This window comes from Gambusia affinis, linkage group LG05, assembly GCF_019740435.1.
Source record: "Gambusia affinis linkage group LG05, SWU_Gaff_1.0, whole genome shotgun sequence".
Lineage (NCBI taxonomy): Eukaryota > Metazoa > Chordata > Actinopteri > Cyprinodontiformes > Poeciliidae > Gambusia > Gambusia affinis.
Genome location: NC_057872.1, coordinates 15,408,140 through 15,429,951, shown reverse-complemented (window position 1 = coordinate 15,429,951; position 21,812 = coordinate 15,408,140). Strand labels below are relative to the sequence as shown.

The 21,812-nt window shown below is 40.1% G+C and overlaps 1 protein-coding gene across 3 annotated transcripts in view; it reads left to right on the top strand.

Annotated features, from left to right (window-relative positions):
- The first annotated feature begins 3,089 nt into the window (after window positions 1–3,089).
- zgc:158766 (uncharacterized protein LOC100009641 homolog) overlaps window positions 3,090–21,812 on the top strand; it is a 29,612-nt gene continuing 10,889 nt past the window's right edge. For 2 of the 3 annotated variants that reach the window (XM_044117650.1, XM_044117649.1), the window contains exons 1-6: window positions 9,739–9,972; window positions 14,014–14,211; window positions 15,084–16,329; window positions 19,166–19,369; window positions 20,800–20,923; window positions 21,314–21,407. In XM_044117650.1, the coding sequence (XP_043973585.1) occupies window positions 9,904–9,972; window positions 14,014–14,211; window positions 15,084–16,329; window positions 19,166–19,369; window positions 20,800–20,923; window positions 21,314–21,407 (1,935 nt within the window). In that variant the 5' untranslated portion in view covers window positions 9,739–9,903. Of the gene's footprint in view, window positions 3,209–9,738; window positions 9,973–14,013; window positions 14,212–15,083; window positions 16,330–19,165; window positions 19,370–20,799; window positions 20,924–21,313; window positions 21,408–21,812 lie in introns of those variants that run through there. The other variant, XM_044117651.1, reaches the window with a different exon arrangement.

Here is a 21,812-nt window from a genome sequence, read left to right as displayed (position 1 = left end):
GCTAAATGATGCCTCCAAACAAATGTTGATATCTCAGGAACCATAAAAGTATGGATTTTATTTACCAACAGTTTTTTTACGGAAGAATTAGGAGAACGTTTCTGTCCTTTTCAAATTTTAGGGTTTACATGACTTTTATTTATTTATTTATTTTACATTTTATGGAATATATTACTGTAACCCATCATGCTAGTTGTAGCCTATTTGTTATCATTAGTATTTTAGCTAATTTTGGCTTTTATGTGGGTTTTTCACACTGCATTGACTATTTCTTACCTTTCTGCAAGTCTTCCGCAGTTGGCTTCAAACGCTTTTGCCATTTTCACCAAAAGAATTGAGCATTGAGCATTCACACTTACATTTTCATAGGAAATGCACACTTTCTAGTTAACTTTGATTTTTCACAAGAGAAAAACATCAGAGGGCGTTTTGTCCCAAAATGACAATAGGCATTCTTTAGTTGAACATTTTAGTTTCAAGCTATCACTGAGTTAGACTGAAAATGATAAATGTTGCACCTAAACATATACAAAAATATTGTAAACTTGGATTAACCCAATGAATCTTAGATCATTTACAGAAGAGGTAAAGAGCTAACACCAAATCAGGATCTACTGAGCTAAACAGTTTCTGCTATAAAATCTTTTTTTTTAATCCTTTTGGTCAACTAAAAGAAGTCACATTTAGGATTTGTCTTGGGTTTGTTTGTTTGTTTCTTAGGAGCAGTTTAGTTCCTGTTTGTAAAAATGTCAGTGAAACATCTCTTACGCCAACAGACTTTTTAGTCCCAAAGCCACAAGATTTCAGGAGTCTATCACTGCTGCATCTTTAAACAGGAAGGAATCATTACTCTGGCAGCAACCCACAAGTAGAGTACGGTAAGCTTTTAGTTTATTGGAACCCTGACAAGAAGAGTACAAACATACAATGTTAGAAGAATTAGCTATTTTTAATTTAGATTCATGTTTAAACACACACTTAGAACATTCCTTATGCTTAATTTATGTATTTAATCTGCATTTAATCTGGTCTTTTTGTATTTTAAGCATTATTTAAAATACACAAACATATTTGTGTCTTTCAGGACACAAATATGTTATTCACATACATCAGTGCAGGCATATAGAAACAACTTTAAAGAATAAAGCTCCTTTTGTCTTTGAGGATCTCCTCAATGACCAGTTGCCTCGTTCTGATGGTTCCTGGCCTCTGGAGACGTGTATAATTAGAGCCATGGAAACAGGAAACACCTCACCCTCTCTATCATTCTCTTCACCCTCTGTCTAACCCCCAATGTCTCTCTTTCCCCTCCTTTGCATGTGCATGTTCAAGTTATCAGGTGCAAAATGCTGCATATCACGGTAATTAGTCAGGTGATGGTTATCACTGTGACTTATGTTGTTTCCTTTACTGGAATGAGGACATAGTTGTTGTCCTCAGTTTTTGTTTCTGAAGAAGGTGGATGAACCCCCACCCCAGAAAAATTAGGGTTGAGATGTTTGGAAAAGTTGACTTTGTCAATCTGCCTAAAACTGAAGAATGTAGGGTTTTATACATAAACCAAATCCCTTGATTGTCTTAAGGCTGGTAATTAATATTTTAAACATCAACATTAAAGCTTGAATTACACAAAAATTAAATAACAAATTTCTATAACAGCACTAGAAGTTTGGTGTTATTTCATTTTCCATGGGCAGATTTAACTGAATATCTGTTACTTTGCAGCCATAACCTGCCTTAGTGAAATGACATCCTCTTGTCTTTTCCATAATGAAATGTTCCTGAGAGAAATGGACCCAAGTCATATCTATACCCCAAGAAAACCTAAATTACCTAATTAAATTATTTAGTTACATTCTTTCTCTGAAACTGCTGATTCGGGCAGGCTTGATTTTGGTAAATAAAAAAATGGATTTTTTTTCTTTTTCTACACCATAAATAAATGTGCTCAAATTGAAGGTTGTAGTTTTCAAATATTTTCTTTAAGTGTTATTTTTTCATTTTACTTTAGCTTTACGTTATTCTTTCACCTGTAATCCTAGTTCTGTAACTATGAGTTGCCATTTTGTCCTTCTTTGTTTTGAGAAATAGATGAATTGTCATAGAATAGCGGTAGAAACCATGGATGAGGTGTTGCTTTTTGGAGATTGTTTACTTCGTGTTGCCAGGCAGATTCTCTTCAAATGGTTTCTTGGTTCCACTGGTCCGACAGTAATCAGCCTTGAGTTTCACAAGAAGAGCTTAGTTTACTGTGAAGGATGCACTGGTGCGGCCTCTAATTTCTGCCTCTTCCCGCAAAGATCAAAGACTCTATGGGAACCAGGTGCATAGCTTGCAACTTGTCATATTTCTATCTTTGTTACGCCACAAAAATGATACACTGCCGCACCATCCCGTCCTTCTGTGGAAGGAGACGCTTCTCCTCACTCCATATCGATACTAACTAACTCCTCTGTTTGCGCTCAGATATGCAGAGTTCCCAAGAGAAAAAAAGTCAACACCTTTTTTGACCCAGAGGAGCAGCTCCCACCTTTTCCCCTCTTCCCAGTCTGGAATGTACACCTGGAGGTGTTTGCTGAGTGGCTCAAGTAATCTATATAACAATGCATGATGGCGTCTGCTGCAATCAGAGGCATTAGAGGATCTCCTCATTGTGATAATCCTTTATTTTAGGACTTCTGGTTAGAGGACTTAAATATGATTAAAGTTTTTTGTTTCGTGGGAAGTGTGAGAAGATTGGTAACTGATTTGCAAAAAAAACAAATAAGATAACGAGTAAAATGTTTGGACACCCAGGTTAAGTGCAGTGTTTTTGAAACCTCTCTTGTTTGACATGGCAGGTCGAGTTAAAAAGCTCTGCACTTTGTTTCCTCTCACAGAGCACACACGCACACACACACGGGAGGGAGATGGGTGCAGATAAAACGTGAAAAGGGTTACGCCCCACTGAGGAATTGGGATGCCTTGGAGGAGGGGGTGGGGGGGTGCTGGGAAACCTTCTGCCTGGCGAGCCTTAATAGAGTGATTCCTCCTCCTCAGTCAACAAAACAGAGCGTCTCAGATGGGACACTTCAGGTTGCTGCAGGATTCGGACTCGGGGGGGCTGGTCCTCTCCTTTGGTTAGACAGCTGCCTGCTCATAAGTGCTCAGAGAGTCGGAAACTCCTTCGTGCGCTGTTGGAGGCTTCACATCTGGAGAACAGAGTGAGGTGAGTTCTGATTTTCTTGAGGCAATAAATTAATCAGGTTTGCAGGAATCAATTTGGGTTTGCCGTCAAAGTTGTTTAATCAAGTAGGAATTGGAAAAAGCAAAGCAAGAGGTAATATGTGGTCAGCCGGACCTGGAATGTTTGACACATTCAGAAAAATACACCCAGATGTTGTGTTTGACATAAAGAAAGTCAAAATTATAAAAAATAATCTATAAAAAAACTGATTATTAGGCAAACATGTTTGTGTTAGTTCCACAAATACAAAATTAGTGTATTTATTAAGGAAAAAAAATCGTCTCACTCAACTTGTTGCTCCCTGTGGTACAATTAGGTGTTAAAGGGAGGGAATCTGTTGCCCATGTTTTATTACAACATTTTAATTACAAGGATTACTGGCTGTAACTTGTTTATTGTAAGGAGTAAGCCTTGCCTCAGCATACTTCTTGCTCTCGTTACATTCCTCTGTGTATTAATACTTTGTCAGCATGTTCTCCTTGACTTTGTGAACCACACAGTAACTCGATCTGGGCTCCTCCAGCCACCTGTGTTCGCGCGCTCAGGGAAAACACTGGCTTTTGTGTCGGAGTGAGATGTCCACACAGCAGATAGAAGGGGGCTGCGCTGGGGTTAACCGTGACAGGTGGCACAGTCTCCAGGCAGTAAAGTGCTCCAGCACGGTTGGTTAGACTGTCAGAAGAACAGCTGTAGCACAGTGCCGAGGTCCGCTACTGGAAAAGATCATTTTATTGAGCTTTTAGAATGGCCTTTGTTGACATTTTTCTACTTTTTGAAGGTCTGTCAAAAGTTCTCTTTGAATTTAGGCTCTTTTTTTTTTTTTTTTTTTTTTTTTTATCCTTTTGCAATCCAGGTTGTTTTCATATTTACCTTTTCAAGGCGGAACAGTTTTTCTCTTTTATTTAGTTGAAAATATGGGGGAAAAAATGTGACAAATTAATGTTGCAGCATCAAAAAGTATGAAATACGATGGAGCTTTTTGTTAATTGTTTTATTATGGAGAGAAGAAAAGAACAGTAAAGACAAATGTTTGTATTTGTGGGTGTTATTCCGTATTCTCTTAATTAAGCAAAAGTCTTTAAAAAAATATTTTATGTTAGAAAACCTTTCACCAGCTGATATTATAACTGGACTTGACTGCATTATGACTGAGATTAAACAAACACAATAATAACTAAGAAACTAATCACAAAGTAATAAATCAACATAACAGAACCTTAGTGATAATAACTACTAAATGTGGCAGGATTTTTTCCAACACTAATAAAAATCCAGATGCAACTACCGATGAACATAAAAGCAAACCAAAAAATACACAATTACAGATGGACACTATGTTTCACTTTCACACACAAATTTTCGGATAAGCAAATAAATTACGGTAGCTTTCTTAAAGTTTTGTAAGTAAGAAAGCCATTTTGGATTTTGAGGTCAGGGTTGGTGACCTTTTAAATTGCAAAATATGACCTCTATAGACTTAGAAATGCCAACTTGTGTGTAAAAATTAAATGCCTAAATAAATTTGCTTCCCCAGGTGTAATGGATAGGAACATTTTGGTTTTGTTGGTTTCATAAGGCAACACATCAACCATTGATATAAAGAAAAATATGAGTTGTTCTAAACTATAGTCTCTTTCTTTGATTTTCCTTACCTCGACTTAAATTTTATCAGAGTTTCTGATTAGCTTTCCTTTTGCTGACCGAGAGAGCCAGTCGACAGGTTGAGTGAATACTCATCTTAAAAAAAAATATATATATATTTTTTTTTTCAGTGCTTCACCATATAGTGAACCGTCAGAATGTGGATTTGTGAAATTTATAAACCCCAAAAAGGAATTTGTTTGATACTATAAATTTTTTTTGTAAAAACTATTAAGTAGTTTTTGGCAATTGAATGTCTCAGAGGCCTGTTATTCTTAAAAAGATAATATTTGAAAACTTGGCCCTGATCTACTAAAGGATGTTAAATCTCTCAGGGTTTGTGTCCTGTCTCTGTTTGTTTCTGCATCTTAGTGCTTTATTTACAGATCCAATTCATAAATGGAATAAAAAAAATACTGCTAAAGTCCAAAAAAAAAAGTCATACATTTTTTATATCAATGAAGATGACTTCAAATATTAAGTCAAAAGATAGTGGATGGTTCATGGTCGCTTTAGATGTTTAATGTGAGGGAGATTTTACTAAAGATTTGCACTTTGTAATGTGACGTGTGATGTGGCTTTAGTGTTTGGGTAGCTGTGCTAATAAAGCCGAACTGTGAAGCAGCAGGAGAAGCAGCTCCCTAAACTTCCCCATTGATTTTGTTTTCGCTGAGTTTTTCCTGTCTACTGAGGTTGGTCAGGAAAGGTCAGAGGGGACAGTATCCGGCTGAACCTGAATGATGATGTGAGTTCTCAAGTCACTGTGAGGCCGTCAGAAAGAAAGGATGACTAGTTCACTTTGTCCACCACATTTACTCACCTCCTCCTTCAATCAGGCCAAAACTGAGCTGTAAATACAAAAGACTCTTATAGCAGCTAAAAGGGTCTAAATGTCTCTTTCAACATTGAAATGCACATTCATGGTTGGTTGGAGCTGCTTTGATCCATTAAGTGACTGCCTCACAGGTGGCGATACTTTGACTGAACTTTTATAAGCAAAATTCACAACATTTTAGCCTTTTTGCCTCTTATTTTAGAACATTGTGGAGAAATTATGATTACTTTTTTTGTTTCGTAAGGTTTAATTAGAGAAACTAAGATATAGTAAGTCACTGTAAAGTACATACAACAAATGTCTCTTTTTTTTTTAAAAGGAAACTTTATATTCCTTCTCACAACTTTTTAAGAAAAAGGTTGACGTTTTAAGTTTCTCCCACAATTTTGGGAGGACTGTGTGCCTTGTGTGACTGGTATGAAGTGAGGTAGAAAGAAGGTGTCACATTCCACAGTTTGGTGCAGGTTTGCATTAGTTCATCACAATGAGCATCAATCTGTTGCTCAATATAATCCATCATCTGTTTACAGTGTGGCTCTTTTTGTATAAAGTTTGCCCAAACTGAGCTTTCTGGAAGCTGTAGCTCTCTCCTCTCTATAAGCACCACCGAGGGAGATGGGTTAAAAAAAAACAACAAAAGTCAATCAATCCTTTGTTGTGGTAGTTTAACCTCTAAACATCTCATAAAATGTAAATAACTTTAAACGTTTAAGTAGAAATACTCGACGGAGGTATAAATGTGTTCTGTCGCCACAGAGGCCCAGTTTGTGACTCTTTTCAAAGTGTATTATGCATAATAAGCAACACCAGTATTTGTTCATTCAGCCTGGAAATGGCAACAAAAACATGGATGCTTGCACAAACTTTCCCATACTTACAGTCAGGGCAATAATTTATTCATGTTTAGAACTTGAACTGAGACAGTCTCGGTTGGACAAGTACCTGAGTTTTTCTTCAAATGCACCATCAGTATGAAGGTAAGGGAGGTAAAGCTACAGCTACAAAACATTTTGAGGGTCACAGAGCTTTCAAAACTGCAATTTATTTCAAGACTTTTTATTTCTTTTTAACATAAGTGCCAATAATTGTGGATTGCACTGCACGTCTTACATCCTCCACCTCCTTTAACTCTTATTTTGTTGTTATCTCTGAGACATGAAGATGAAAAACGATGAAGCTGCAGCTCCTGTGTCATCTGACTAATTTGTCTTTTATCTGATATCGTGCCTCCCCAGGGGACTGCTCTATCTGATTTTTCACATCGCATAAATAATGTTTACCAGAAGCTTGCGTAAATACGGCTATTTTAAACCTGCGATTGCCAGTGGAAAAACAACCGGAAAGGTTTGACCGTTGGTTGTGCAGACTTCAGCCCGAATGAGTCTCATATTTCTATCAGAAGACGACTGAAATCATTACATTTATTTCTGACTTTTACATTGACGTAGATGAGCTCAGCAGTTCAGTCTTTAGGATGCAGTTTGTTAATCCCAGTGGCTGTCTGCTGACCTCAGTCACCAAGAGAAAAAACACACTGACGTTGTCTCCTGTGACCACAGAGGACATCTCCACATTCCTAAAAAAAAAAAAAGGACACACTGTATGAAGTGGGTAAACGCAGACAGAAGGAGGTTTTTCTGGATCCTCTGACGAAAACAGATCTTTTCAAAAGCAAACTTGAGTAGAATTTCGTCACTGTTGCATGAGTAATCCTTCTGGATCACGTTCTATGATTAGTTAACAGCATATGATTGTATATTTGTCCATAGACGCCATTCCTCGCTTTGCGTTTTCTTTGCTTCTTCTAGTTTTGGTCAGGATATTTTTTAGCCACACTTATTCTGCAGAATGTAACTGTTCTGTAACAGTGCAAAGTCTGAGAGCAATGAAAGCTAATCAGTTCAAATTAGCATCTCCTGGTTCTCTGTGTTCATGTTTTTATTGTGGCAGACCTTTTAAGTGGGTTTTCTATTTATTTTGACTTGTTTTTTTAATACTTTTTGATAAAACTCAAGTGTAGCATTCAGTAAATCATGTTATTCATTGTTGCTTTGTTTTTTGGAGTTAGGCTCCTTCTATTAATATTGAATAATTTTTTGTACACAGTTGTAGTTGTATGGGAGGCAGTCAATCAAAACTTTTGACTGAATGACTGTACCAAAAAGGTTTCTGATACAGTTAGATTGGGTTTTAAAAAAATACAGCCAGAGGTGCTTCAAAAACATCCAATGTCAAAGACCTGAAATGTTCATTCTTATTTTCTCCACACGTACGATGGTGTTGCTTTAGGTTTTGTTGTAGGACCAATTCATTTACAGTTATACAACTAATGTTACATTTTCTTTACACAACTTTAATTTTCATGTTTACTTCTGTATTATTGTGAGAAATCCATTCAAAATCTGACAGTTTTATTTAATTTCCTAAAACATGCCTAAAAGACTGAAGGTAAAGTTATATTTAATTTACACTGATAACACTGAAATTGGCAATAAAATACAAAGCATTTGGGTTGACGAAAAGTACAGCAATACTTTGTTTAAACTGATACATAAATTAGATTTTGTGTTGAGAAATAGACCCAGCTTTACATTTTTTCTCAAAAATAAGAAATAACATTTACTGGGGTGTTATTTTTATAACTAAATTGTAGATGCTATTAATCATTCTGCTTTAAGATTCATCATTAAAGAAGGCTATAAAACACCAAGGCACCGTATTGTATAGAAATTTTTTTTTTTTTATTGTTTTAATGTTGTTTTTTTTTAATTTTCAAAAAATCTGAAACCTCCTTTCATTTTCTTGTTGCGCTTATAGTTCAGAAGCTCATCGATTCTTGTTTTTGCATTTTCATCTAGAACAAATGAGAATGAAGACTGTGAAGAGACTAAAACAGAAAAAGTTCCTGTTTCAGTAGTAATTATAGGTTCTGTCCTTGTCCAAACAGCATACTGCTGGAGGGAGGAGGACTATATACATGAGGTATGTGTGTCCTCTGTTTACATTGAAGATTATAGAGTAGAGACTAAAACAAAACAAACTTGGAGATTTAACAACACATCACAGAACATATATTTTCATAGTTTACTGAATCAGCCTTTAATATCTCCCCTACACAAAAGAAGAGTCCATTTTATTGGATAGTCGTGCAGAGACTTGGCCCACAAGTGTTGAGTGACTGCAGCCAGTGACAGTGGGTCTTCTTGTTTCTCTGTGGTCATTTTGTTGTCTGCTGCCAACCATTTCTCTAAATATAAACCAACTTAATTACCTTTCCTCGCTACTCTCTCTGTTTAAACAGGCTGCCTTAATGTGATCTTTGCATTCTCACTTCATACAGATTTCCTGTTTAGAAAGAAAAGAGAAGTGACCGCTCTTCAGTTTGGTAGAGCCATTCTCCTCTCGTCCCAGTTTCTGAGTCTGTGCCTGTTTATTTATTTTTTTATTATTTTGCTGATCAGATGTAATTATTAAGGAATGTTAACTAAGCTGTAATTATAACTTCATTTTCTAGCCAGCTGAAGAACCGTGCATTCCACCGTGACAATATTTAATAGGAATGCTATTATACACACTGACCTGAGCCGCTGCTCCTGTGCTAATGTCTTCCTTTCTTTTTCTCTTTGAAAAGCAGCAGAATAAGCTGAAACCCTGGTCCATTTGTATTGTGGTGACAAAGGGAGACCATTGAGGCAAGAGGGCTGGCGGGGAGCTGCTAGTTGGAGGCAGGGGGTGCCGAGGTTTTTTTATGTGTGGGGGAGTTTGGAGAAGAGTTGGTCAGAGTCTGATGCACACTCATTGTTTGAATGTTGGGGCTTGGAAGCAGCAGGCTCAGTAAGTGTGAGTATTTTATGAATGATGAGCTGCAAGTTGCTGCATTTGTCTAGCTGGAGGAGGCTTCAGTAGTAGAGCAGGAGCGGCAGCAGTAGCAGGGCGGGGGAAGTTGTTTTGGGAGAAGAAGGGAGGGTGAGTGACGGGGAAGCCAGCTCTCTGCCTCTCTCACGCTCTGGAGTTTAGTTAGTCTGCTCCAGTCGCCGACTGCACAGCACGCTGAAGGAGAGACCGAAAGTGGCAGGCAGGGGGGTGGAAAAAATGGAGCTGGACCTAGACCAGTTGCTATCATGAGAGTGGAGGATCAGATCAGCAGCTCACAGTTGACCACATTATTTATTGATGTTTTGGATCTTCTTCTGGTGCCTAAATGCTGTCGCAGGGCAAAATGCACCCCAGGGCAAAGTCCCGCAGCTGTGATAACTACCTGAGTATTAAGGTATGAGCTTCAAAAGTCTTTTTTTATCACAATAATTCTCTTTTGGGTATATTGTTTCATTTTCTTTCTGTCAGCTGAAAACAAAACTCTTTTTGGGAAAGGTCTGATAACGACAACCTATGCGTATGATTGTAGACATTCCACAGATAGATGTTTTTGATGTAGCAGTGCACAGGCAGCTAATATTATGACTGCCAGGGCTGTAGCCAAAACATACCTTTCAGCTTTTTGTACATGCAATACGTGAAGCAGAAAAAAGCGCAGCAGTGTGTCTGATTTTTGAGTTACTTTACTGTCCAATACAGATGAATGCCTCTTTAATTTGACCTAATATCTGTTGAATAGTGGCTTTAATCGTGTTTTAGTGCCTAGATGAGCCTTATTTCACCTTTTTGAAGCTATGGGAAGTCAGTCAGTCCTATATTTGTTTTCTCTTTGAGATGCTCCTCTTTTATCAGTCTCTCAATTGTTTTTGGAGTGCACACTTTCTATATTTACCTTGCTAACGTGCCAGCAGAGTTTGTTAGCTCCCTTTGTCTCTGCTGTCCCTGTGCCGTTAAAGAGACCTCCATTCATTATTAGACCTCTTTGAAGGAATAAAATTTTTTCAAAGACATCCAAGAAAACTTTAAGAATGTGTCTTTTCAGGATATTAATAACATCAGTAGGGATCTGCTGGGACTGTGCGCTCAGCGAGGGGACAATATTCTGTTAGTGCTGTTTACATCCTGTTGGAAAAAGTCATTAGTTCCAAGCTGAAGATATAAGTCAACTCCTTCTGATGGATTCTGTGGGAACATTTTGGGAAAAGTACCTCAATCAATTTACGTCAGTCTGAAGGCTACTCAAACCACTTTTCACTTTTTCTCATGTTGTCATATTAAACTGTTCACTCCGAGATGGAAGGAAAAGAATAAATGGTGTTGAATATTTCCTAAAAATAGAAATATGAAAACAGCGCAATGCACCCCCACGGCATGATTCTACCATCCCCATGTTTTTAGGAATATTAATACATTTGCAAGACTCGCTTGTCTGTTTAAGATGAGCCAAACCTTTCCCTACTGCCTCTTTATTCCTGACCGTCCCTCATGAGATAAGATTTCCACTGATGCAGATCAAGCAGCTGAATCCAGCTGCTCAAAGCGGGGGTCTAACCTTGTTTCTTTGTTGGCATCCTGGCACCTGGCAGAGTGGGGCAAGTCTGAGCAACCTGCCGCCTTTCATTCACTCTGCTGCCTTCAAGGGATGTTAGCAGGTTGGTTAGTGAGCAGCCTGTATGGGGGCTTCAGGGCTCTCCTGTTTCACTCCCCTGGTGACTTCATGCTCCACTGGAGTCCTGGTAGGCAACGTCTTTTGTGTCCGTGACCCACTAAATGCGTCGGTGACCACCTCTGTCCCTCTGACTCTCTGTGTCTCTCTCTTTTAGCGGCCTCACTGATGCACTCTTTTGTACCGGTTTTGAATCATCATTCATTTTAAAGTCATGAAGTGCGCTGAAAATAACTTTATTTAATTTAAACCAAATAAAACCTCGGTTTCTGTTTCTCCTTCAAGTTTTCCCGTTTCATCCATCACTCTGTGTGTTCACCTTGCGAACAGCTGTTTTCACCCACCACTCAGACGAAACCATCCCACCTGGAACTCAAACCCGACAATTACCACCTCGGCCCCTCCATCAACGAAGCCAGCCGTTTTACAAAGACCTGGCATCAAAAAGGGTGGGACTTCCCACTTTGCTTCCATCCTGGCTAAAGCTCTGAAGCCAGACACACAAAACTGCATTCCTCTGTGGCTCGGAGCGAATGGGAAGTCCAGCTTTAGTGGTTTGGCTTAGTCCTCCAGCTGATATATGCAGATGTGTTTTTTTTGGAGCAGACAGTATTCTCAGGTGATGCTTTTGTGTCCAAAGAGCCTGAAATTTCTCATGAACTCTGAACGATGTTATCCCGGAGGAATGGGATAATGCGAATTTATCAACATTGTGGCATTTTGTTGCAACGCCATTGCGCCGGATCAGATGGAGAGCCACTCCTGCAAGATGAGCTGTCTTTGAACTGCAATTGAACTCAAAACTCTGCTCTGTTAGGTAATTGCTCTTCAAAGCCCTGCTTGTGTCACTGGCAAGTTTTTGCTATGCCTTTGAAACCTGAACACAAACTCGCCAGTCAGTCCTAGCAAGGGCTTTCCTCCCATTGTTAGCGCTCCTCTAATAAAACACCGCCTTATTCTTCTCCCCTTAGGCGCAACAGTGACTAATGCCTAGAGAAATGTTTGTCTCAACCAAAGCAATGTCTGACTGCTAATGGAAGTGGGCGTTTTGGTTTCTGGGCACCAACACTGTACAGCACATGCCACTTAGAGAGGAGGAGTGCACAATGAATGCCTTGTTGCGGGGTCGCAGCTTGTATCCAAATGAGCTGAATTGTACTCTCACTAATTCATGATGGAAAGCTGCTCAGATGAACCGGACAGTTCCTGTAAAAGGGTGAAACATAGGCTGTCCTACGGGTTGAAACTCTAAAGGGTGTCTCTTAATTTCCACATGGCATTTTATGCATGTATATTGTCATGTAAATGTAGCATAGATCTTCTAAAGAAGTAGCATAATAAGCCATAAACCCTGCATTCTTCAACGCGCTACACGGCTGTTATGGTGCCTCAACTTTCCCTGCCATTTGGCTGTATATCTGGATGCTTATCGTTGAAGACAGATGTCTTTATTCCACTGTTGTGTTCCACTCAGGAAGGACAGATAGCAGGGCAATGTTTGGCCTTGGCTGTGACTAATCAGAGGAAGGGCACAGCGTCAACCGTAAAAGCAACCTACACTGCAGGTCAACCTCGTTGCAGGACCTCAGTATTCTCAGATGTCCTGTCTCACCGTCGGACTCGTTGTAGCCAACAGCGTTGGACATTTTCCCCTCCGTCGGTGGCGGATGGTGGTTGGGGAGGTCATGTGCGAGTCGAATAATGTGTGATGACTTTGTTGTTATTACAGAATTACAACCCGGCCTAAAACATCTGACCAGTCTGGACTTTCCAGTTTGGTTGTTTGTGTGTGATGGAGGTGATGTCACTCTGACCAGGTGTTTCCCGTCACTAGGATGCGCTAACATCCTGACTCTTCTGCTAATCCTGCACAGGGATTCACATGCTTACAGATGAATGCTTAGCTGAGTTTATTTGCTCTGTGTAGATAATATGCTGTGCAAAAGTTTTAACTCGCACTCAATTTCTAATATGTTTGCTGCCAAGGAGGCAAACAATAATGCTCCAGGTTTTTTGATGGTTTTTCAAGTTTTCTGTTTTCATTGTTTGTTTGTTTTTTATTTTTTTTATTTTAACCTACAATGTAAGGGTCTGCCATACCAAAGCCTTTATTTGTCTCTCTCAAAGTAATCTTTTTTTTTTTTTATGTGTATATACTGAAAAGTTGCATCTCTCGACATTTTCAACTTTCTTGCAAACATCTCAAGATTTTGGGTCAAAATAATTAGAATTTCCTCCCAGCTATGGTTTTATGATGTATATTATTATCTCAGTTCTAATTGTGTATTTTAGACCTGGTTTAGTTTGGTTTCCATCATATTATAAAGCATTTCTCCACCAGGGTTTGGTTGATTTTAGCCAAACAAAATGCTGTGTTTGGAGTAAAGTGCTCCTGTCTTGCAGTTGTACTGCCTAGCCTTGAGAATATAGCAGAATGTTTCACATGCTGTACATTCCTGCAGTACCTTTCTTCTGATTGATACATTTATGCAGTTATATCATTTTGGTCCATGTAATATCATTGGAAAAAAAAGGTATGCAAATGTGGAAATGTCAAAAATAAACCCAACAGGAACAGCTGAACTTTATTTCGATTTACTCAGAACCATTGATTGTAGTTGTCCGAATGGTTCATATGTTTCATTACAGGTGGAAGACGTTTAGACGATGATCAAATTGATGGTTCATCACAAAAATCTGTGCAAACAGCAGTGTTCACCTCACTGGAAAAGCATGTTTTTCTGATTTGTGCTTCCCGTTTTCACTCAGGACGCAGAGTCTTTGGATAACTGCATCCAGAGCACCTTGTCTGCGCTGTACCGTCCCTTCAGTGCCACCGCCTCCACCGTGCTGTGGCAGCTCTTCAGCGTGGTGGAGAGGCAGTACCGTGGAGACGGCCTCCGCTGCCTCATCGACTTCTTGCTTCCTGCCAAGAGGATCCTGCAGATCGTCCAAAAGGAGAGCTGCGTGAGTGCTTCACTGGACACGGTCAAATTGAGGAATCTGGGAGTGCCTGCTGGGATTTATTTTAGCCTCCATTTTGGGGCATAATGTAGTTAGAGATTTACTGCAGGTTTGATGAAACCAGGTTTCTTCCTAACTTTTGTAGAGGATATGAAACTTCAGAGAAAGGGCGTTGAACAATACAGTTGAGGCTAAAAGGTTTTACTGAATAGTGAAAGTAGCTCTGAGAAAGAGTTGATTAATGACTTCAAAAAGAAATAGAAATATATTTTTTTCAGGGAAACAATGGAAAAGGGGTACAAAGTGAAACTCAATATTTCTTTTTCTCTCGAGTTAGGACTCTTAAGACCAAAGCACTGAAACTTTATTCCTCTGTATTCAACTCTCTGCTGATTACACTGTGACGATAGCCACAGAGCAATAGCCTCACATAAGCCTGGCCCCTGAGAACAGATCGCTGTGCATGAGAGTCTTTGTACTGCAGGCAATATGAGAGCTTTCAGGGGGAGATCACCTCCTCAGTCTTTCCCTCGGTTTTCATAAGAAGTGAACGAAACCAGCCCTTGAGCGTCGAATCTTTAGGTTCGTTTTTTTTCTGTTAATGCTGTCACAGCAGAGATTTGTGTTGTGGTTGCTGCGAAACCAGGCCTGATCAGACAGGATTTTTTTGTCTTAAGCCGAATGATCGCTGTGAGTGATTCATCTAGAACGTACTGTAAAAGCTTCTTGTCTCTCCATTAAAGTTAAACATGTGTTTGAGTTGCTTTGCACATGTAAGTTGAAGTGAGAGCAAGTGCTGGGAGACATAAAACATGAACGATAATAATAGGTTTTTGGTAAATCTAAATTTAATTGATGTCTCTCCGTTCTTTTAGGTAAAGTTCAGAGGCCTGCTGTTTTATCACGAAGGATGGCCTCTCTGCATTCACGAGAAAGTCGTCCTGCAACTTGCACCGCTGCATAAGGTTCGATTAAAGCAAGGAGACTTCTACTTCCAGATCGTTCCTTTGGGGCGCAAAGCTGCGAAGCTGGTGATAAAATGCCTGTCTGCCAGCGGGCAGGCCATCGCAGAGATCCCCATTCCAGAGAGCATGTATGGCAGCGTCTTCACGGCTGAGTTGTTGCAGAATGTGACACGAGATCGAAACCTGCACCCTCTACAGAACTGCCTGCTCACCACCGGTACGGCCGTGTACAAGACGCCGTGGAAGAACGTGGTCAACCCGCTGTTTGTCAGCAGCACGGCGGACGCCATCATGCAAGCTCGCTGCAGCAGCAGAGGCAGCTTCAGGGGTCACCTGAGCACCTGCAGCACCAGCGGCTCCACCGGGACGCTGGACAGCCACCGCAGCTCCAGAGAGTCTCTGGTCTCTCTGGGAGCTGACTCCATTTTCTCTGAGCCCACCTCCCCAAAGACAAACCACAAGGACTCAAGTGGTGAAAACCAGAGTGCTTGTAGGGAAAAACCAGCAACACCAATCTTTAAAATAGAGGGACATGTAGAGGAGTTTGGTAAAGAAACAGGAGATGACGATGCTGGTGGAAGAAAAAGAGAATCAGGGTCGAATAGGTTCTCCTTTGATACGGATCTCAGTACTCCAGACCTTCGACGACGCCCAAGAGACTCTGTTGGGTCAAATGGAAGCAGCAGGAGACGTTTCAGGGAATCCTACTTGGAGGCCCTGCAGAACCCAATGACCCTCGGGTCCAGCTCTGAATCCATTCTGGAAGAAAGCCCTGAACTTGGCACTGGCTCGAGAGAGCGAGCCGTTACACCGGGTAGCAGCCCCGACACCCGCGCTACTCCCAGAGAACATTTAACCTGGAAGTTTGGCAGTCGGAGTTGGCTCAGTAGCGACGACTCCAGGCCCAACACACCCCTGTTTTACCTGCAGAAGGGGCTACGGAGCGCCGAGAGGCGGTCAGACAGGCGCTCCAAGTCACTGGAGAGGACTATCAAGGCAGGCCAGGTAAAAGGCCACCGAGAGCGATCCTCCTCTGGAGGCTCAACGAGCGTGTCTCCCAAAAAACTGATGAACGGTTACACGCTCCGCTTTGGGAAACTGGATGTGGAGGCTGTGTTTCCTGGAAATGAGAAGAGGAGCAGCAAAGAGGACTCAGGTATGTCCTGGTGCAGCGATTATTAACCTCATGTCATGAAATCCCAATAAAACACATTGAATGTCGCACTTATAATGTGCCCCAATACGGTGTAAATAAGATACTATATAAAATATGACCTAGTGACACAAAATGTATTAAGGCTGCTCTACTTCTTTACCCGTTTAGTTGTTTTTAGCTGTAAAATACAACAGCTGCTGAACCTTATGTTAAAGCAAGTAACTGAATGCTAAATGTGTTTTTCAGGAAACCTTCGAAAAATTATGAGGTAAAGATTACAGCATCTACAGTTATCTAACAAATTAAGTTTACCACAAGTTTATTACATAGCAGTAATTATGGTGGGGGATATGTTCCTTCGTTGGCGTGTTATTTTACTTCTAGTTATCGTCACGTATGGCTTGCCTTTACTGTAAATACTTCTGTTCTGAAATGTGCATTAATCCCTGACAAGAAAATTGTCCTAAAATCACAACGCCTCATGTAACTATTCCCCAAATCTGCGTAATCGTTTTCAACTAAGAAATTATGCATCTGTGGCCTAAATGAAGGGATTTAGTTTCTCTTTTTCAAATTCTCATGACTGCTTGAAAGGTTTTGCTTTCTCTAACATTATTTGGATCATAATGACTTATCACTCATCAAGTAATGCCCTCTGAGCTTGACAAACCTCAAACTAATAGCAGGGTGTGCAGTAATGCCCTGCAGCAAGACCAGTTGCAACAGTTCATCCCATGGCTGGTTCTCTAGTCGGAGAAGAGACGGCTTATGTCTCTGAGGCTTTAATGTCTCATTAATGAGTGATTGCCGTTTTTAATGCCCACGCTATGTGTTCTTTGGCTCATTCAGGGAGGCATGTATGGCCCTACCCTGGAAAAAAAACAACATTTGAGCTCAAGCCTGTGTTTTCTTTCCCGCCATTAGTCTGTTTTGTTTTCTGTTGGTCTGCGATGGGTGGCACAGGAAAACTGAGATGTGAGGGTCCCACCTGGGAAATCGCGCTGTTTTTAAATGATGCTGGGTCTTCCGTGAATTGTGAGCGCGCACTGAAAACTATGTGTGTTCTGCTACATATCTGACCAGGAATATTGCTGAGAGAGACATTTCCTGATGAAAGGATAACTGTCGATCATCTAAAACACTGGAGTAAAAGCACATCACTCTTGCCGAGATCGTATTTCAGCGTTTGCAGAGCCAGTTTTCTCACAGTGTTAATTCAAAGCCTACAAAAGATCTTGTAAACCCTGTAAACTGACCGTAGGGACCCCTGCATCCCACAATGAGATGGAGCTGCAATGCTATTCGGGTTGCCGGGGGATGCACTGATCCCAGATAGGTTCCCTCTTTTACAAAAGTTTCCTTTGTGAGTCAAACAGTCACTGGGGATCCAGGGGGGAAAAAATGCTTTCAAACCATGGTGATGTTGAGAAACATTACCTGTATATGACTTCTTCTTGTTTTGAAAAGAAAAACCCGGCCAGATGCTGAATCTCTCATAATGACAGGAAATGTTTGCAATACATGAACTGAGTTTTTATCTCAACTGCAACAGCCTATGCAGATTTAGGATTACCTTTTGCCTAAAAACACAAGATGATACAAGGGCGGTTTTCCTTTACGTCGGTCACTTCCTCTCGAAACAAAGTATTTTAGGAAACGTGCGGCAAACACAGGCCTGGTCACACCGTCGCACAGGAAATGCACAAACTGTTTAAAGACAATAGAGGATTCTCATGGAGGGCTTACTGTCACAGAGCACAACAGGACAACACTAGAGGCCTCAGTCTGGTTAAAAAGACAACAGATAACAGTCATCCATCAAATCATTGACAAAGACAAGCAGAGCTACCCGCAGAGTGGGTGCAGCACTTTAATAGTAGTGGTTTGATGACATATCTGTAAACAGTTACTTAAATTTTCAAATGTGTATGTATGATGCTATAACAAGGTTTACACTAGTTACTGGTATCAAGGCACATCAAGGTTTTTAAAAAGTTACAGTTTCAAAATTGAGCAACTTTTTTTCCATATTGTACACTCAAAAATCCACAGTGGCCAGAGTTTTCTCTTGCTGTGCAGCACTTCTGAGTTCCCTCTGAACTTCCTACTTACGACCTCTCCGAAGGTTACATTTTCAGCCAATCACAAAGTAGTAGTCTGACAGCAAAAGAAAAGAAAAGGGGGTTTTCAGAGACTGCGTGATGCCTGATGTGTTGAGAACAAGGTTAATAAAATGTATGAAAAACCAAAAAAAAAACATTAAACATGAAATTATTCAGTAGATTCACTAAATTTACACACTAACATCGGAGTCACTTGTGTCAAAACAACAGAAATGTTTAACTATAATAAATCCGTGTAGTAATTTGATGTTTTTGTTTTATTACTGATTAACTTATTTCTCAACAACAATTCTTGTGTTTTGATGTCAGTGTCCATTTAGTAAGGTACCCAGGCGTGTGTTTGCAGTCTGTTTGCTCCCTCTGGAAATGAATTAAGGCTGTGATGTGTGGAATCACCTGGGAATGTTAGACCATCATTCCTGTAAACAGAGCCTCCGGGTTGACTGGGTTGAACAGGTGGAGGCAAAAAAATATGAGAGTCTAACAACACCAGACTCTCCTGTGACTCAAAAAACCACACATCTGGTCTCATTGATGACTCAGGGTGAACTCACTGATAGATAACATCTAATTCTCCACAAATAACCACTTCTTCCATGGTACAAGGGACAGTAAAAAGGGACGCCTCTAATTTAGTTCTACAGTTGAAGACTGGTAAACCTCACTAAGGAACCTATCAGAGCTGTGCTCACCGTTTACACTTATCTCTACAGGTCAACGTACCGACAGCGTCAGCAGTGACATCAGACGGCACAAAACAAGTGTTGAAGAATCACACAGTCCCAAAGCTGAAAATGGGATTACCCCAAGTCCAGGTTCTGCTCAGAAATCTTTCTGTGATTATAATCCGGCCTTTCCCAAATTGATGTCAGAAATCAATCAAGAGCTGCTCGCCTCAAGGGCTGTGATCTTAGCAGGTAGGAAACTCTTCAGTGAGCTCGTCTCACATGCACAGTGCTGTTCAAATGCCGACTTGTATTTCTTTAAATTAATTTGACTTCATTAGTTAGGCTTCTTTTATTTATTTTTTCTTTGTTTCTTCTTTTTTGTTCTTTCTGAAGGCCTTTTAGGAATTTTCTTTAGATTTTTCTCATTTTATGTGGTCCAATACCTGAGCATTTTTAATTCAATTCATTATTTAACCAGTTAAGGCCTGTATTTAAAATCGTTTAAATCAGTGAAGCATCAGCATGTAACAGACAATAAAAAGAAATCCATTTAAAATCATGCTTTTAGGCACTTTGCGGCTACTAGCAAGTGAAAATACACTATTTTCAAATTATTTTTGTTACTTGGCACCAATAAAGTTATTCCCAAATAACTTTTGGGAAACCGGACTAACAGGGCACAACCATCTGAATGTGCTACTGTTGCACACAAAATCAATACTGTTCAGGTTTTTGAACACAAGACCTGATTTTCAAAGTCAAAGCCTCGTCTTAGATGTACTGGACTCTGGACCAGTCAACATCACAGCACGTCCTTCTTAGAATCCAATAACCTGAAACTGCTGGTCGTATTCAAATGCAATAAATTACCTTTTCAACAACAACAAAAAAAACAAAAACCTTTTATGTTACTATCTGTGCTCCTATGTGCTAATAATGAGAAAGATGAGAAAACAAGAGGAAGACACATGTTCCACTGGAAATATTTTACTGCTTTAAAACTTCAAAGGATTTTATTGTGATTTCTTGCAGCAAATTAAGAATATTGCATAATTACAAGCAAGATGAGAAATGTTAATTCACATTTTTTACAAATAAAAATCTTTAAATGGTGGCTTGCCCTTGTGTTCAACCCCTAGCACATACATCTCACTGCAATTACCACTGCAAGCTGGATTTTGCAGCTTCTAATAGGTTTAATAACATTCCCATATTTAGCTCCATCTATCTATCTTCCTGTCAGTTCAGATTAGGCTCTAAGTCCCATATGAGGCAATCCTTCCCACAGCATGATGCTGCCACCAACATGTTTCTCCGTATGGAGGATGTAATCCATGGGATGTGCTGTGTTCTTTTTAACTGATCAAATTTAACATAATTTTATTACCTAACCCTGCTTTTTGCTGACTTGCCTTGTGTGTCCCTTTGCTTTCATGGTGCTATTTGTTCACTAATGTTTTCTAACAGACCATTAAGACCTTCACTGAACAGCTTTTTTTAGGTGAAATGACATATAGTGGAACTCTATGGACTAGTTAAATGCAATTGAATTTTAGCATCAGGATAAAGGAGGTTGGGTGCAAATATGTGTCACAGTTATTTTGAAAAATCATTTTGATCACACTGTAATCACATGAAGTCCCAACAAAATTCCCTGAGATGCATTTTCTCTGTTCCAGGAAACCGAGACCGTGGAGGGAGACCAGTGCTTCAGGTGTGCACCAGAGCCGAGGTGTGGGCACTTGACACCTGCAGAGTCAGCGATGTAACGTGTTTACTGGGCTACTACCACTCAACTCTGAGGTATGTGTCACGTGTTCAGGATTATGCACCATTAAACACAACCAAATTGGAGTAGTAACTACAAATGATGAACTTGTCATTTCACAATCTGTACAAACTGGTTCTTTAAGGCAGCATATTTGAACATTTTAGTCATGAAAGGAGTACCCAAACATGTCTGCTGCTAGAGACGTCTGTAATACCTACATTCAGCATTCCTCCACACAGAGAACATTGTGCATGTCTTTGATGTTAGTCAAGCAAACATAAAATGTCTCTAAACCCAGCACAAGATAATCACATATAAAGGGGGTTTGCTCCCTTAGAGTAGAGAGTATTAATTTCTGTGTAACTGCATGCAATCATGTGCTGGATCAAGGCAGCACACTAACCGTAACTCTCTGGTTGTAGGAAAGAAAGGCGTGATCAAGGTCTGGCTGTTATAATAGACAGCAGAAAACAGCAGCCTGTCCCAACTCTGTTGTCATCTCTGTTTGAATTTCAGGTGAGCCCACTGTGGAAAGTCTGTAATTACCCTCCAACACACCCAACGGCTTTTTGTTTTTTCTCTCCGCCTTGCTAAAAAAGTCTGTAATGTTATGTCTCCGCACCAGAGCTATGATACGTCTCATTCCTTACACGTTTGCAATTGTTCTGCCTCTCGGACTCCGACACTGTGTGGTTTGTGTTTTTGTTTTGTGTTTTTTTTTTTGTTTTGTTTGCTTTTTTTTTTTTGAGGAGACACACCTTATAGAGTATAGTGCCTGCACTTCCAAGGCATATTTTTAAAAATGCCTGACCTCAGGGCTCTCGCACCGAGGCCTGTCTTTACTTGTCTGTTTTTAACCACCAGCTGGGAGCTGGTTGGCTGCTAAAGCCAAACGATACATATCATCATGTTATGGTTAAG